General features: G+C 45.8%; 2 protein-coding genes across 5 annotated transcripts in view; both read left to right on the forward strand.

Annotated features, from left to right (window-relative positions):
• The window catches only part of cplane1 (ciliogenesis and planar polarity effector 1), a 32621-nt gene extending 19781 nt beyond the window's left edge, over window positions 1-12840 (forward strand). For 2 of the 3 annotated variants that reach the window (XM_036977440.2, XM_090234770.1), the window contains exons 26-44: window positions 454-608; window positions 682-931; window positions 1034-1092; window positions 1418-1498; window positions 1641-1875; window positions 1977-3602; window positions 3739-3979; window positions 4062-4297; window positions 4425-4527; window positions 4940-5134; window positions 5577-5636; window positions 6098-6131; window positions 6284-6415; window positions 6522-6702; window positions 6787-6842; window positions 7330-7521; window positions 7657-7823; window positions 8000-8104; window positions 11941-12840. In XM_036977440.2, the coding sequence (XP_036833335.2) occupies window positions 454-608; window positions 682-931; window positions 1034-1092; window positions 1418-1498; window positions 1641-1875; window positions 1977-3602; window positions 3739-3979; window positions 4062-4297; window positions 4425-4527; window positions 4940-5134; window positions 5577-5636; window positions 6098-6131; window positions 6284-6415; window positions 6522-6702; window positions 6787-6842; window positions 7330-7521; window positions 7657-7823; window positions 8000-8104; window positions 11941-12233 (4401 nt within the window). In that variant the 3' untranslated portion in view covers window positions 12234-12840. The remainder of the gene's footprint in view (window positions 1-453; window positions 609-681; window positions 932-1033; window positions 1093-1417; window positions 1499-1640; window positions 1876-1976; window positions 3603-3738; window positions 3980-4061; window positions 4298-4424; window positions 4528-4939; window positions 5135-5576; window positions 5637-6097; window positions 6132-6283; window positions 6416-6521; window positions 6703-6786; window positions 6843-7329; window positions 7522-7656; window positions 7824-7999; window positions 8105-11940) is intronic. The other variant, XM_036977441.2, reaches the window with a different exon arrangement.
• Window positions 12841-13035: 195 nt separating this feature from the next.
• wdr70 (WD repeat domain 70) overlaps window positions 13036-17974 on the forward strand; it is an 85852-nt gene continuing 80913 nt past the window's right edge. Inside the window, exons 1-6 of one of the 2 annotated variants that reach the window (XM_021602756.3) lie at window positions 13036-13127; window positions 13958-14011; window positions 14130-14213; window positions 14291-14384; window positions 14549-14753; window positions 15625-15684. In XM_021602756.3, coding sequence (XP_021458431.2) covers window positions 13103-13127; window positions 13958-14011; window positions 14130-14213; window positions 14291-14384; window positions 14549-14753; window positions 15625-15684 — 522 coding nt within the window. In that variant the 5' untranslated portion in view covers window positions 13036-13102. Of the gene's footprint in view, window positions 13128-13957; window positions 14012-14085; window positions 14214-14290; window positions 14385-14548; window positions 14754-15624; window positions 15685-17974 lie in introns of both variants that reach the window. The other variant, XM_090234772.1, reaches the window with a different exon arrangement.

Below are 17974 nucleotides of genomic sequence, written 5' to 3' on the forward strand. Positions count from 1 at the left end.
GCTCCGTAGCGGATACAGGCAATGAGGCAGTGATCGCTGAGATCCTGGTTGTAGACAGCGGAAGTGTATTTGGAGGGCCAGTTGGTCAGGATGACGTCAATGAGGGTGCCCTTGTTTACAGAGTTAGGGTTGTACCTGGTGGGTTCCTTGATGATTTGAGTGAGATTGAGGGCATCTAGCTTAGATTGGGTACTATGGTGTTGAATGCTGAGCTATAGTCGATGAACAGCATAGGTATTCCTCTTGGCCAGATGGGATAGGGCAGTGTGCAGAGTGACGGCGATTGCATCGTCTTTTGATCTATTGGGGCGGTAAGCAAATTGAAGTGGGTCTAGCTTTCTTGGGAACAGCAACAATGCTGGCCGTCTTGAAGCATGTGGGGACAGCAGACTGGGATAGGGAGAGATTGAATATGCCCGTAAACACTCTCTCCTTTCTCCCCTCCACCCCCAGGTTCCAGAGAGGCAGTGGACAGTGGCTCCAGTGTTGCAGCCTGAGGTGGGCTGGAAGCTGGAGAGGGAGAGCAGTGTGGATACAGGTTACCCTGCATCAGCTGGCACACCCATTACTCTGCCAGACCAGGATCCCCAACACTGCGAACTGTCCTAGTGAGTGTGTGTATGAGTGTTTTATCGTTTTCTTATGGCTCAGAGAGGATCTTAATATATGTCTGTTCTACAGTGGCTCACAGACTGAGGGGGTGGAACGAGTGACATCCCAAGAGACCTCACAGCTTTCTGACCCTGTGGGAGTAAACTTAAACCCTGAGAGTGGGGTGGCAGACCTCCCAGACAACAAGTGTGACCTTTCTGCTGAAAAAGGAGAGGACAGCAATGCTGACGAGGCCTTGAGGTCATCAGCCTCTCTCGCCATCCTCAACATCTCTGTCCACATCAAGAGCCTCCGTCCAACACTGAGCCCACCAGGCCAGGTGGGCACTGCCAATCACACCATGAGCGTTCCTCTATGTTGCTAGATGAAGTGTTTGGTTGGCACCTGGTCACTAAGTTTGTCTATCCTTTCTTCTCCCCAGGCATTAACGCTGGCAGATCTACGGTGCTCAGAGAGGGAAGAGAACATTGTCAGCTCTCAGTGAGTTCTGGGTGTGGGAAACATAGGGAAAAGTGATTTTTTTGTTGTTGTGGTTCTCATTTACTATTTGACTCCAGAGCCAAACCGTGGCTGGTTGGTCGAGGTGAGTTGGTAGGCTACTGTTACCGTGGTGATAGTAAACAGAAGCTACAGTTTGGTATGACAGACCATAGAAATGGATTCTATTCATTCTATTTCTACGTGACCGACACTGTGGATTGTAACCAAAGCACAGCAGCCAGTTACTAGAGGGCTTGTTTTATGTCTCTTTGGAAAAGTCATTTCACATCATGTTTATGTTTACATGAATGTTTGTGTGTTCTAGAGAGGGGGAGGCAGAGAATCTGCTGTCTCATGGCTCCCTGAGAAGACCATCAGATATTACTGAAGAAGTGACAAGAAATATGTAAGTGAGCCCAAACAAAAACACACTGTATATTGTTTTGTATTCCTTTTAGTTCCATATAAAATATTACAGAGGTACTTTGGTTCACTACCTTTCAAATCTGCATTTGTGACATTTACCTGGTCTGTTTTCTCCTCTTCAGAACTCTGAGTGAGGGTTCAGGATCAGACGGCCCTCCCAATGCCAGCTTCCAACCCCTTCCCGGGGCAGGGCCTCAGGCTGGGGCTCAGGTAGCAGACTCTGCCCCTAACGGCGGACTGCCCCAGGGGAGCACCAATACGACCCCTGCCCCTGCCTCTGCTCCCAACCAGACCCTTCCTGCCCAGACAGACCCTGTCAGACAGCTCTTGCAGGATGAGCTATTCAGACTGGTCCAGGTGGATATACATTTGAACATCAGACAAGGCAGGGGAAAATACATAAATGTATGTATGTAGCCATGGACTATTTCACGATTGCTTCGTGTTTCTCTCTTCAGTTGCAGCAGATCAACTTCATGAGTTTGATGCAGGTGGTCGGAGCGTCGTTTGTCAACCTCCCAGTGTCACAGAACAACACACTCCCGGCCCAGTCCAATGTGCCCTATCCACACCCCAATACGCCTCTGTCCCACCCTAACACTCTCCTCCCTCACCTGAATCTGACCCCCTCCCAGAACAACATGTCCCCTATGCCTCAGACCCAGAGCTCGGTTCAGGCCCCTCTAGCCTCGGAGCCCCTGTCTGGGGGACACGGACCCACAGACCAACCCCCCATCCACGAAATGCAGCCATTGGCCGTCCACCCTGAGCCATTGAGAGATATCCAGGGGCAGACCAGGACATTGATCTCATCCTCTCATGGGTTTCAGACCACTGTGGACCCCACCTGCAGTGCCCCTCTGCTACTGCCCTTTGGTGGTAGTTCACAGGTTTCTGCTCCCTACAGCTCAGGACTGAAGCTGCTTCAGCTGCACCCTCCCCTGCTGTCCCTCCAGCGGCATGGTAAAACGGCCCCTGTACGTGAGGCCTGGGGACCCCCGTCTGAGAGGAGACCCAGCACTGCCGTGCCCCCCCACCTGAACCCCAGCCAGTATGACCCAGCCGCTCTGGGGAGGGCAGAGGAGAGATCGAGGGAGGCAGAGAGAGAGTCCACCGCGCCACCATCACACCTCAATCTGACACAGTATGCCCACTATCCCTCCAACCAGGCCCCCAGGAACACACTGCCCCCGCTCCAGAATCCAGAGACCAGGGTGGAGAGGTCCAGAGGGGCTGAGCCCCGTCACCTGCCTCCTACCCTTCCATCCCACAGACCTCCCCCTGTCCACGGACTCCCCCTCCTCCGCTTCCACCCTGACCCACGCCCCCCTACGACCTTCGCTCTCATACCACTCCCACACTCCTCCAGGCCCCTGACTGTCACCCCAGCAGCCATGGGCCACAACCCCAGACTACAGCTACTCCAGAGGGACCCAGACCCTCCTAGGATGATGCTGCCCGAAGCCACCCCTCCGGCCTGCGTGCCACATCTCATCCCTCTGGAGGAGCTGATGGGCTGGGCTGCAGGGAGACAGAGGGGGGCAGAGGCCAGACTCCAACTCCTCAGAGTGGACCCACAGGCACAGAACCCTACCCCTGCAACACCCTCCACCAGCACCAACTCCAGCAGGAGGCAGAAGAGACGAGTGGACAGGTTGAGGAGAGAGGGAGAGAAAGCAGAGGTCACATTTAGACCGGAGGACTCCATCATACTCCCGCTAGAGTGCAATGAGGACGAGCCTGCAGAGCCTGTTCTTGGGGAGGGCTATGTCTTCCCTCTTGGGACATTTGACTCCGTGCTGACTGGTCAGGGATTGGTGGACAAGGCACTGTCTACTGCAGCTGAGCTCCATGCCTTTGCCTCTACACACAAGAGGCCTCCTGAGAGCCACGATGCCTGCACCAACACAGACCCAGCTTCTCCTCACTCAGATACAGGAATTTCTGCCCAACCTACTGTCACGTCTGCTGCTTCTGGACGTGCTGCTCTCCCTCCTGAATTGTTCCAGAATCTGCGTTTCCCTAGAGACCCTCCTGTCCACGACACAGAGACATCGGGGGAGAAACGACCCGAGAGAAACACGGTGAGAGGACTATTTAATGACAGAATCGAGTGGAACGTTCAGTACACCGGTACAGATCATCTTTACTGTTTCAGGCATTTTATGAAATGCTACTTAATGGTCTTATCTCTCTCTCCCTGCCTCTCCGGATGCACAGGGTCGTCAGTTCATACATGTGATAGATCTGGAGGATGGGGCCCTGCTACAGGAGTTGCCATCGTGCCCCCGCCCTGCGGTGCGGGACCATGACGTCACCCCGTCTCAGCCCTCTCCCCCCACCTCAGCACAGCTCCACCTGCTGGCAGCCTCCGTCACCAACTCAGCCCCTTCGGAACTCACTGCAGACACCAGCACAGAGGACGACCAACCCCAAGCTCAGCCAAGTGGTCTGAGTCAATGTAATCGATTCACTCTGCTAAAACAACAGAGTTGTACGCCGTATATTGTCTCTGTCTGTAATATGTCCTGTGTCTCCTCCAGGCTTCTCTGTAGCGTCCCTCCCACCTGCCCACCCTGAGCCCAGTGGAGACCCAGTGACTCGCAGTCTGCTGCAGGAGAGGAGAGCCCCAGGCTGCTCCCTGGAGACCCATCGCGGAGCTCCATCCAGGGCCCCAGTGATCCAGGTGGCTGCCCGTCTGTCTGAGATGGACGCCCAGCTAGCTGCCTTGCAGAACATTGCAGATCACATGGAGAGAGAGTTTGCCAATACCAGACTGGTAACGTAGCTTTGGGATTTACATTTCTGCACCTCATCCTGCCTGTCTACTTGTCGGCCTGATGATTGGCAAGTCAGTGAGTCTGCTGATAGTCCGTATGTGTAATATGAAGTATTCCCTCTCTTAGCTGGTGAGCACCATTGAGACTCTGCGTCCTGCCATGGCTCCTGAAAGGGTGGAGGGAAGAACACCAGTGAACAAGACAGTGACTCTGGCCGTCTCACCAGAAGGTCAGATCCACAGTGAAGGCGTCTCCTAGCTGAATTCGGGCTAGGCGACGCGGACGCCTGTGCTCGCATACTCCTTTCAAAAATGTGCATGGAAACTAGTTGTCTCTTAGAATGTCAACACACGTTTCATTGAGGAACCCCGTCCGTAGTTCCCACTCCTACTCAGAGTAGTACTTTTGACCAGTCACAGAAGAAGGGGTGTGGACTTCAGCTACCGAACTTCGACTTGTGTGCTCAAACATAACCAAATGTTGCTATAATGTATGCGCTAACCGTTACGACTTGGAAGCGTGCGCCAGGCTTGACACCAGACCAAACGTCTTGTCACCAGACCAAACGTCTTGACAACAACAACAGTTCTGCCATACCCCCTCTGACTCTGTATATGTGTGTATCCTCTCCTTTTGAGCAGGGTGGCGATCACGCCTGTCCGTGCACCATGACCCTGAGCTAGCGGGACTTTGCCAGGAAGAGGAGGAGCAGGAGGAAGGACCTGATAGTGTCGTAGTCAGCTCTGCTCCTTGGGGTGTGAAACAGCCCTCCTCTCTTTCTCCTCACGCTCATGCCGTCCAGAGCACCTCGACCCTGCACCAGCCCACACCCACAGGTATAGCAGCCCTCTGCAGCAAGCATTCCCACTGTGGGAATATAGTTGTGCTCGTAAAACAATTCTTAACATGTGTCAACAGATCGCTATTAGCTTAGCTTGTCATGGCATTGTTGATACATTATTGGCCATTGGATCCAATGGAAATATCTCCCTAGTAGATAATGGTGAGCCATGATGGTGTTAGTGTGATTGCACTTCTTATGAGTCCCTAGTGGTTCGGCAGGTGGTAGTGGTCTGTTGTGCCGTTTCCAGTTACCAGGCTACCATCTAATACTCCTCTTACTGGCTCACCACAGTTGTAACTTTAGTGTCTGTCTACCCGAGCACCACACATCCCTGCTTTGTGCCTCTAACCAGTCTGTCTGACCAGAGGTCTACAGTATATCAACTGGGGATCAGTCTGCGTAGAATGGCATCTCTGTCTTGTCTGCGGTTGCAGGCCTGTGGTTGTCTCCCGTCAGACCAGAACCAGAGCAGCGTGTGTGGGACATGGGTCAAGGTAAGAGCCACACACACACACTGTCACACACACCTGGCTGGGACTCGGTGCTGTTACCTAACTCTGCATACACACTTGTGCTGTAACCGATAGAGACTGCGAGTGGACACGTGTCCTTCTGCCCCTGAACAAGGCAGTTAACCCACTGTTCCTAGGCCGTCATTGAAAATAAGAATTTGTTCATTAACTGACTTGCCTAAATAAAGGTACAATTAAAAAAAAAATAATAATAATAATAAATAAATAAAAAAATGCTACATCCCACATACAGGCACACTCACCTTGTAATGGTACACCTGGTACCTGGTACCAGCATGTCTCTGGTTTGTGCTAGTTTGTGTTTCAGGTCGACATACTTGGAAGAGACACTGGACAGCTGCACAACTCACCCCCTTGCAGCAGCATTCAGATCTGTATCATCCTATTTAGTAAACTGTATGTTGATTGTGTTCCTCTTGCAGATTTAACAGACACTATGGATGGAGCACCTGGAACGTAAGTATGTGAAAACTGATATCGGTCATCTATTTAGGAACATGTTAAAGGATCACTGTTGGTTACCCTCTGTGTGAGCATTATTCCATAGATGTGATTGTGGTTTGAACTATCACATATTATTCTCCTCCTGCCTTTCCGGTCTTCCTCAGATGGGCAGAGGAGACTCTGGGTCTCAGTGGGCTGAGTGATGTGGCAGACATCTTGACGGAGTTGGTGAGGGGGGGAGGCATCTCCCCCACGGCCCTGGGGCTGTCGCACACCCAAGCTGCCCGCCTCAACAGGTAGGAACCTGCATGGTGTACAGCTCTAAACCTACTCCTCCTCTGATTGTCACCATCTCGAGCACTTTTGACTGGCTCTCAGCAGTGATGTGTTTGTGATTGACAGCAGGCTGAACCAGCAACAGAGCGGCAGGGCGGGACAGAGGGGCATGCGAGCAGAGGAGGAGAGGCGAGAGCTGAGGGTTTGGATGAGAAGGAAACAGAGGGAGAAACTGGTCGAGTACCGCAGACAGAGGGAGGAGAAGAGGGAGAGGGAACGCAAACCCTTCTCAACCCCAGTCACACTGGTGAGAGGCTTCTGACTCGCATTTACATTCTTTGTTCTGATTATTTTTTCAGTGCCTTCATTCAGACACCATTTCTCTTCACAGAAACCAACGTCCAAAGATATAAACATCAATAAGAAAATCAAGGAAGAGAAAGACAAGTATGAGCACGAACACAGATAGATACAGACATACATACAGATATACAGACATACAGATAGATACACTACCGTTCAAAAGTTTGGGGTCACTTAGAAATGTCCTTGTTTTTGAAAGAAAAGCACTTTTCTTTGGTCAATTTTAAAATAACATCAAATTGAACAGATTGTTAATGTTGTAAATGACTATTGTAGCTGGAAACGGCAGATAAATAAAAACAAGTTATATCTACATAGGCGTACAGAGGCCCATTATCAGCAACCATCACTCCTGTGTTCCAATGGCACGTTGTGTTAGCTAATCCAAGTTTATCATTTTAAAGGCTAATTGATCATTAGAAAACCCTTTTGCAATTATGTTAGCACAGCTGAAAACTGTTGTCCTGATTAAAAAAGCAATAAAACTGGCCTATACGGTAATGTACATGCAAGTGTTCCAAGTACTAGAGGCGTGTATGTGTATTGAAATGTTGTGTATTTGGACCTTTAGGACGGTTCTGCTGGAGCACCACAATCAGCGGGCCCGCGATGCCTGTAGTCTGATCACAGACCTCCTCACCACCCCACTGACCCTGCCCACTAACGCCAACCGTACCCTGAACCTACCCTCCACCTCCTCACGACCCTCTTCCACACGACCCCTTACAGCTCAGACTGTCGGCAGCACCCGCAGCAGCCCCAGGTACACCTCGTAGGGTATTCACATCTGGGAGGTTTTTAAGAACAATTTGGTTTCTAAGAACAGTTTTCAACAAATGTGTCTAAAACTATAATGAGAGGGATAGAGGATGATCCTTGTCGTTCTGTGACATCCCAGAGGTCGTAGTCTCTCTGTTGGGGGGAGGAGGAGGACCATTACCAAACCCCAGACTGGGAGAGCCCGCTCCCTCTCCTCTCCAGGGGTGACACTACGTTCAGAAAGACGGCCTGCGTCATCAGGGGGGCAGGAGACACTGACTTCCAGATTGGGACTGCACAGACCAGGTTAAGGCTTCTACCATCCACTAACAATCTCTTTTGATTTTGGTGTTCTAAGAATATCTAGGGGTTTACGCTAACAAAATGTATTGATATGTGATGACCTGGGATCCATAGCATTTAGAATGTAGAATGTTGCCAGATGCAGTGACTGACCAGTGTGTCTGTTTCCTGGGCGTTAGCGAGTTTTCTGCCAGGGGATCGTCTCTCCCACGTGACCCGGCGGGGTATGATCACAGACCTGAGGGGCAGGACTGGGACTGGGCCGATGACACCCAGCCAGCAAGGTGAGACACTGCCAAGCTGTTGAGTAATCTTAGTAGCCATGTTTAGGCAGGGTTGGGGAGTAACGGATTACATGTAACCCATGTAAGGGATTACAAAAACCCGGTAACTGTAATCCGTTACCAGCCAAAATATTGTAAGCAGATTACAGATACTTTTTAAAAACTAGATGATTACTTTTAAATTCAGAAAGGCTGTTTGAGAGAGAACAAAAATCGTCAACATTTCTCTGCTTACTCAATGACATTCAAATCAGCATTGAAAAAAAGTGAAAGTTGAAGTGTGTTCCACCTGAGTCAGAGACCACTATGATGACACACCAAATGTGTTTGATGGATCGCGGTAAAAGAGCAGGAATAGGCTTTTGTAGGCTACGGTCTGAGCTGTCTTCCAATGGTGCGACTGCTGTTGGCATCCAAAGATTATCCAACTTCAATAAACGCCTGGAGTTAAGGATGACAGCAGTGGTGTAGTGTACGGTGATAAGTATATCCTTTACTATTGATATCTACATAGCACATTGATGTGAATCACACTGCTGCTCTCTCATTTAGCTATCTGCTCCTTACGGATTGTGGTTGTTGTTGATGGCTGTTCACAAATCTAAATGTCTATTTGAACCCAATAATGGTTGAACTCAAGAAGTTTAAGCTGCCTATCAGTCATTGTTTTTGAAACCAGTGGACAGCCAGTGAAAAATGTGCTCTTACATCTGCTGCATAGTGCGGATCCCAGCCAATGGAACAAAAGTGGGGTGTTCAATCTAATTCATGCTGATGATTAAAAAAAAATTCCATAGGCTTAATGGACACATGCTCAAACTCGCACATTTATGATAGACTAAAAGGTGCAATCTGTAGTTGCTACATCCATTTTTGGATTTATAAATGTCATACACACATGCAGTCAGTCAGTACCAGTCAAAGGTTTGGACACACCTACTCATTCAAGGGATTTTCATTATTTTTACTATTTTCTACATTGTAGAATAATAGTGAAGACATCAAAACATGAAATACACATGTGGAATCATGTAGTAACAAAGTGTTTTTTATATTTCAGATTATTCAAAGTAGCTACCCTTTGCCTTGATGACAGCTTTGCATTCTCTCAATCAGCTTCACCTGGAATGCTTTTCCAACTGTCTTGAAGGAGTTCCCACATATGCTGAGCACTTGTTGGCTCCTTTTCCTTCACTCTGCTGTCCAACTCATCCCAAGCCATCTTAATTGGGTTGAGGTGGGGTGATTGTGGAGGCCAGGTATTGGTCAAATAGCTCTTACATAGCCTGGAGGTGTGTTGGGTCATTTTCCTGTTAAAAAACAAATGAGAGTCCCAAGTGAAAACCAGATGGGATGGCGTATCGCTGCAGAATGCTATGGTAGCCATGCTGGTTAAGTGTTCCTTGAATCCTAAATAAATCACAGATAGTGTCACCAGCAAAACACCATCTCACCACCTCCTCCATGCTTCACGGTGGGAACCACACATGCGGAGATCATCCATTCACCTACTCTGCATCTCACAAAGACAAGGTGGTTGGAACCAAAAATCAAAAATTTGGACTCATCAGACCAAAGGACAGATTTCCACCAGTCTAATGTCCATTGCTTGTGTTTCTTGGCCCAAGCAAGTCCTTTAGTGGTTTCTTTGCAGCAAGTCTCCTCAGAACAGTTGATGTTGAGATGTGTCTGTTACTTGAACTCTGTGAAGCATTTATTTGGGCTGCAATTTCTGAGGCTGGTAACTCTAATGAACTTAATCTGTAGCAGAGGTAACTCTGCGTCTTCCTTTCCTGTGGCGGTCCTCATGAGAGACAGTTTCATCATAACACTTAATGGTTTTTGAGACTGCACTTGAAGAAACTTTCAAAGTTCTTGAAATGTTCCTCATTGACTAACGTTCATGTCTTAACGTAATGATGGACTGTCATTTCTCTTTGCTTATTTGAGCTGTTCTTGCCATAATATGGACTTGGTCTTTTACCAAATAGGGATATCTTCTGTATACCCCCCTACTTTGTCACAACACAACTGCTTGGCTCAAACACATTTTAAGAAGGAAAGAAATTCCACAAATGAACTTTAACAAGGCACACTTGTTAATTGAAATGCATTCCAGGTGACTACCTCATGAAGCTAGTTGAGAGAATGCCACGAGTGTGCAAAGCTGTCATCAAGGCAAAGGGTGGCTACTTTGAAGAATCTGTTATTTGTTTAACACTTGTTTTTGTTTACTACATGATTCCACATGTTATTTCATAGTTTTGATGTCTTCACTTATTCTACAATGTAGAAAAAATAAAAACCCTGGAAAGAGCAGGTGTGTCTCACATTTTGACTGATACTGTATGTCCATTGATTCTTGAAGAATATAACTTATAAATGCCTCATGAGCCTAGTTCAAATGTCACACTCCATGAGAACCCACAATATAAGCTTGTGTTTTTCCAATGTTTGTATGGCCTCATAACATGGCTAAAACAATAATTTTGATGTCATGGACGGTCAGTCCTTGTATCCATAGTTATGTCTATTAATCTGAGAGTGGTTACATTTCTTCAAGTCCATCCCTCAGCTTTTTACCAAAACAGAGGCGGAGCGACAGTTTTGTTATTGTTTCATCTGTGGATTTGCCATTTAAACAGCTGTTTTCTCTGCAACCGCACGGCAAGCGGTGCCGGAGTGCTAAGTCTAGGACTGAAAGGCTCCTCAACAGCTTCTACCCCCAAGCCATTAGACTGCTGAACAATTCATAAAAATCGCCACCGGTCAATTTACATTGACTCCCCATCCCCTCTTATGCATTGCTGCTACTCGCTGTTTGTTTGTTACCTATGCATAGTCACTTCGCCCCCACCTACATGTACAGATTACCTCAACTAGCCTGTACCCCTGCACACTGACTTGGTACTGGTGCCCCCTGTATATAACCTTGTTATTGTTTATTGTGTTACTTTTTATTTAAACTACTTGAATAAAATATGTACCTTCTTGAACTGCACAGTTGGTTAAGGGCTTGTAAGTAAGCATTTCACGGTAAAGTCTACACTTGTATTCAGCGCATGTGGCAAATAAAGTTTGATTTGATATTATCGAGATATCAAAGTGTCACCAAAAAAAAGGTAAACAATAGGCCTATAGCAAATGCATCATATGGCATTCATTTTTCACATGTAAATAGCTCTTTTCAGTAGTGCTCAAAGCATGCCATTCCATGAGCGCAGCATTTATTTTTCAACTCAACTCAATGACCCCAATCAGTCCTCCATGACAACAACATCATAAACAACACAGTAGGGCCGGCTAATAAGTCCTTCGTTTTGGGGTTATGCTCAGGTAAAACAATTAGGCTAATCTATACTTCCATATTTCTAAGTCCTATTCTTGAAGATCAAGGGGTATAACATTTATTGGAATGACTGGAATTCTGATAGACTTTGGTTTTTAATGTAAAGATATAATTTAATTGTATTATTATTATATGTAGTAGAAAGCAATGGTTTAGAAGAAGCCTACATAGCCAACCCCTAAAGTAAAGTTGTACATCCATATATGACCAGCTATGTAAACTTTAACATTGATTTATCCTGCAATCGTTGTCGTTCAATTGGTAACATACATTTTTGTCTTCTTCTAATGCCTCTCTTAAAGGGAAAGTCATCTAAAAGTAACTGAATGTAATCAGATTCCGTTACTGAGTTTAGGTAATCCATAAATTATGTTACTGATTACAATTTTTGGACAGGTAACAGTAACGGATTACATTTAGAAATGAACCTACCCAACCCTGTGTTTAGGTAATACAGATTAATGTTATACCCTGTTTCGCCCTGTAGAGTGGAGAAGAGAAGTGATCCAGTCGTCATCTGGACGGAGAGGTGGAGGAGCAAGGGAGCAGAGAGAGACTGAAGAGAGGGAGGAGGAGGTGGTGAGCCCATGGAACCCCCCTCCAGAGATCTGCAGGTTGCTGGGGCTGGAGAACTCAGAGGGCCAGGGTGGTGTGGTGGCTAGAGCTGGGGGAGCAGGGCTGGACAGACTTGATACCCTGTCAGAGAGCACTGGCAGCATCCTCAGCAAACTGGACTGGGCTGCCATTGAAAGCATTGTGGCCTCGGAAGGGGCCATCTGATTGACTTCGAGCATCCCCATCGGCATGCAGGGACGAGGATGACTATCTTGAGGGACAAGAGGAGCAGAGGGTCACAAGGGAAGGATCACAACACAACATTAAAACCATTGATGTGCTTATACGCTGTGATATTACTTGAAAGCGTCTCAACTGTTCACGGGAGCATGTGGAGGGTAGTCAGTACTGTGTGTCTTGTCATGCATCCTCTTGGTACCAGAGAATCAGCATCATCATATTGGTACTCATGCCTTATCTTTGTATTGTATGAGTTTGTCATGTCTATTTTTGGAGATCCAGTGTGTGTATATGACATTTTTGTTTTGGGTTTTAAATACCTGCGTATGTATTTATTTTTGTGTGAACTTATAACCAGCTGATGTGGGCGGCAGGTAGCCTAGTGGTTCGAGTGTTGGACTAGAAAGGTTGCACGATCGAAGCCTGAGCTGACAAGGTAAAAATCTGTCGTTCTGCTCCTGAACAAGGCAGTTAACCCACTGTTCCTAGGCTGTCATTGAAAAGAATACGAATTTGTTCTTAACTGATCTGCCAAGTTAAATAAAGGTAAAATAAAAGAACATATTGATTTCCACTCAGGAAAAAAATGAAATAGAGTTTGAATGTATCCTTTGCTTTGTGGCATAGATCAACATTTTAAAAATATATATTTTTATAAAGACTGATAGTACTAGAAAGGGTAAGTATGCCTCTTTTTTTTGTAAGATACAGAATCTGCACAAATGGTCAATGACTGGAAGTGACAATATTATCAATAGCTAGAAATGACAACTACTTTGCAGTATTGGCGCTTTTGTTGAAATATTGAAGCAGCTTCCGGGTCACAGTTCAAGTAAACTTAGAAAAAAAAAAACATGGATCCTAACACAACGGGCAACGGTAAATGTTACGTTATTAGCTGATTTTTTGGGGGGTCAATTTTATAACTAAGCGAATAAATGGTTGCAGGGGACAATGTTCGTAGCAAGCATGATTATTCAATATGAATGTGAGAGAAATAATCCTGTTGTTGCTGCTACGTCAGCTAGCTAGCTACCAAACTAGCTAGCTAGCTAGCTGACGTTAGCTACTACAGCATCTCTGGCTACGACTATTCTTTCAATGAACAAAGCACGCTGAAATGTTTTCGTAATTAAACGGGTCCAACTGCAAAGTAGCTCAACCCAACAGAAGTTTGTATCCTCGTGCAGTTTGTAATGCGCTAGGTAGTCAAATGTATGTGTCATATGCACAGGATACACATGTACACAGACACAGTACAATGACACGGTTAATTGCAGGTTCACCTCAACAATGCGACAACAGTATAATATATGTAAAATAAAATAAGCAATAACGATCAAATAGAAATTCAATGAAAATATGGGAATAAAAATATAATACAAAGGCACTCAAACAAGAACAATAGTTGAATGTGCAATAGGGGGTATGGTTAGCAAAGTATTTACATTTAGCAATATTTTTTGCAATGTAATATAAGTAAGTGTATGTGTTTGTGCATATGTGAGCTAGCTTGTGAAATACAATAGCCACTCTGGAGTGTAGTCAGTCTATCAGTAAATTATGTATACAGTCTGTCTGATTTTTGGTTAGTTCTTGGTGTGACAATGGTAACATTAAGTATTGACAATGGTAGTGATTTCATGTTGAGAGAAAGTAGTGAATGAATGAAGCAGCTAGTGTGATTGAATCCTTTCCTTGTCTTTTAGCGTCTGACCAGAGTGATGGAGATATGGCCTCTGTCATGGGATTCTCTGGCTTTGGTAAGTGTTACTTCCATTGGCCTTCATATCAACCTGACGTCAACAACATGTTCACCAGAAATGTATTTTAATAGGTGAGTACAGCATTTTCACACCAGCGTTCCGCTCTTCACTCCAGGAAAGAAAGCTCGCACCTTTGACCTGGATGCCATCTTTGAGCAGACCCGAAGAACAGCAATCGAGAGGAGTCAACAAGTATTAGGTTAGTGACAAATAGCTACCTTCCCTTTAACTCAGTGTATGTGTGTTTTAAGTGTCTAACCTCAGCTGTGTCTCCAGAGGAGAGGCAGAAAGAGGAAACTGGGGACAGCTCCCATACAGCCAAGGCATCAAGCTCCAAACAGAGAGACAGAGCCTCTGCCCCTGCACCCAGGTAACACAAACAATCCCATCCATCCTAACTGACCAATGACTTTCATATGCTCTGAGTTATATTAACTGTGTGGGAGGGTAATTTCAAATTGAGTGTTATTACCAGTATGCAGAATTGGCTAGATTATTGAAACCCATGGGTCTCTCTTACATACTACCCAACAGGAAGAAGGAGGAGAGCAGTAGTGGCAGCACTAATAGTGACGCAGACTCTGACTCAGAGCTTATTGGCCCCCCAGTGCCCAAACAACTGACTGGTCAGGAGGATGATGAGGACTTGGTGGGGCCACCACTACCACCAGGGTACAGAGGAAGCATAGCTGACGATGAAGACGACGATGATGATGATATGGAGGATGATGAAGATGATGTAAGTCTGTTTCCACTAATGACACAAGGAAACGACTAAACATTTTACAGTATATTTGCTTGAGGCTAAAAACATCTGCTCCCATACTGTTGCTAAACCTTTACATGAGTACATACATTTCTGTCTGCAACAATAAACAATTTACATAAGCACACCAAATAGGTTCATAATTATGATCATTATACATTTCAGTCTGTAACACTGAACATTTTTTACAGTCCTGAAGCCACATATTTATTTACATGGTGTGTTCTTACTATGTTATACCACTGGAGGCCAGTACACTCTTAGCATTTCATGAGACTTGCTTTATCATTCCCTTTTACACAATAATGTATTGTGAGTCGACCCAGTGCAATCTTGGTGTACTGCTTGGGAAAGCAAGAGTTGGCTTTCTCACACCACCTCCTGATAAACCATAACAAAAAGACATCATTTTAAAGTATGTAGGCCACCGAAATGCACCGCCCAAAGACACTTGGCCAGATGGTTTTCTCCTTAAAAAAGTGTTCTCCCTCATCTCCCCCTCTTTCTCTCTGAGTAGTAAAAGTCTCTTTGCTGTGTGTATGTTATGGGTGATATAGGCCAGACACCCATCGTTCTCAGAGCAGGTGTGATTTGAGGCCGCCGTGGGGCTATGTGATGGATGGTGGCCTGTGACATGTCGGCCTCTGGTAATAACACGGCCCTCAGGCCAAACGCAGCCCTCCCATTGGGTGTAGGTGTAGCTAGTGGACCCTGCTGTGGGAGAAAACCAGCCTGTAGCATATCACAGCCCATTAAAGCTGAAATATTGTGTATGACAGAGTGCCACTCCACCTTCATCAACACATGTATGACAGGCAACTTCCTGTCCCTCTCTCTCTCTCAGAATCCAGTGAAGAAGATTCCAGACACTCATGAGATTACTCTGCAGCATGGCACCAAAACAGTAAGTATTTTCCAACTTTCCTCTCTATAACCCCCCCTCTATGTTTATTAACTGCGGTGTTCTATAACCTTTCCAAAGTGGATTCCAAACTGCTCATTGTTACTCATTGCACTCATGAGCCCGTTTAAATATAGCACCCATTAATTTGGATATTTCCCTCCTAGGACTCATTAACAATAGAACTGCCTGGCCTTTGTCTATCAGTACCCGCTAGAGAACGTTGCCGGGCGTCTCCTTTAGCATATGCATCAGATGCATATCAACCTGCAAGGTGCAACAAACATAAGCACCAATGCTTGATAAATAGTGCATAAACTATTATAAACATATTATTTGTTTATGGGGTAGAACAGCTTTAATATTACAGATAGATTGTAGCTTCCATCATTGTAATTGTCTGCATCATTTCCAATCCCCCATATATTTTGTTGTTGTATGTACAGTCATGGCCAAATGTTTTGAGAATGACACACATTTTAATTTTCACAAAGTCTGCTGCCTCAGGTTGTATGATGGCAAATTGCATATACTCCAGAATGTTATGAAGAGTGATCAGATGAATTGCAATTAATTGCAAAGTCCCTCTTTGCCATGCAAATGAACTGAATCCCCCAAAAACATTTCCACTGCATTTCAGCCCTGCCACAAAAGGATCAGCTGACGTCATGTCAGTGATTCTCTCGTTAACACAGGTGTGAGTGTTGACAAGGCTGGAGATCACTCTGTCATGCTGATTGAGTTTGAATAACAGACTGGAAGCTTCAAAGGAGGGTGGTGCTTGGAATCATTGTTCTTCCTCTGTCAATCATGGTTACCTGCAAGGAAACACGTGCCGTCAGCATTGCTTTGCACAAAAAGGGCTTCACAGGCAGGGATATTGCTGCCAGTAAGATTGCACCTAAATCAACCATTTATCAAATCATCAAGAACTTCAAGGAGAGCGGTTCAATTGTTGTGAAGAAGGCTTCAGGGCGCCCAAGAAAGTCCAGCAAGCGCCAGGACCGTCTCCTAAAGTTGATTCAGCTGCAGGATCGGTGCACCACCAGTACAGAGCTTGCTCAGGAATGGCAGCAGGCAGGTGTGAGTGCATCTGCACGAACAGTAAGGCAAAGACTTTTGGAGGATGGCCTGGTGTCAAGAAGGGCAGCAAAGAAGCCACTTCTCTCCAGGAAAAACATCAAGGACAGACTGATATTCTGCAAAAGGTACAGGGACTGCTGAGGACTGGGGTAAAGTAATTTTCTCTTATGAATCCCCTTTCCGATTGTTTGGGGAATCCGCAAAAAAGCTTGTCCGGAGAAGACAAGGTGAGCGCTACCATCAGTCCTGTGTCAAGCCAATGGTAAAGCATCCTGAGACCATTCATGTGTGGGGTTGCTTCTCAGCCAACGGAGTGAGCTCACTCACAATTTTGCCTAAGAACACAGCCATGAATAAAGAATGGTACCAACACATCCTCCGAGAGCAACTTCTCCCAACCATCCAGGAACAGTTTGGTGACGAACAATGCCTTTTCCAGCATGATGGAGCACCTTGCCATAAGGCAAAAGTGATAACTTCGTGGCTCAGGGAACAAAACATCTAAATTTTGGGTCCATGGCCAGGAAACTCCCTAGACCTTAATCCCATTGAGAACTTGTGGTCAATCCTCAAGAGGCGGGTGGACAGACAAAAACCCACAAATTCTGACAAACTCCAAGCATTTATTATGCAAGAATGGGCTGCCATCAGTCAGGATGTGGCCCAGAAGTTAATTGACAGCATTCCTGGGTGGATTGCAGAGGTCTTGAAAAAGAAGGTTCAACACTGCAAATATTGACTCTTTGCATCAACTTCATGTAATTGTCAATAAAAGCCGTTGACACTTATGAAATGCTTGTAATTATACTTCAGTATTCCATAGTAACATCTGACAAAAATATCTAAAGACACTGAAGCAGAAATTAATATTTGTGTCATTCTCAAAACTTTTGGCCACAACTGTACAGTAGTAGTTAAAAGTTTGGACACCCCTACTCATTCAAGGGTAACGCTCTTGGCATTCACTCAACCAGCTTCATGAGGTAGTCACCTGGAATGCATTTCAATTAACAGCTGTGCCTTGCTAAAAGTTAATATGTGGAATTTCTTTCCTTAATGAATTTGAGCCAATCAGTTGTCTTGTGACAATGTATTGGGGGGTATACAGAGAAAGCCCTATTTGGTAAAATACCAAGTCCATATTATGGCAAGAACAGCTCAAATAAGCAAAGAGAAACGACAGTCCATCATTACTTTAAGACCTGAAGGA

This window comes from Oncorhynchus mykiss, chromosome 5 (genome assembly GCF_057628025.1).
Source record: "Oncorhynchus mykiss isolate SJ-2025 chromosome 5, ASM5762802v1, whole genome shotgun sequence".
In the NCBI taxonomy this organism is placed as follows: Eukaryota; Metazoa; Chordata; class Actinopteri; order Salmoniformes; family Salmonidae; genus Oncorhynchus; species Oncorhynchus mykiss.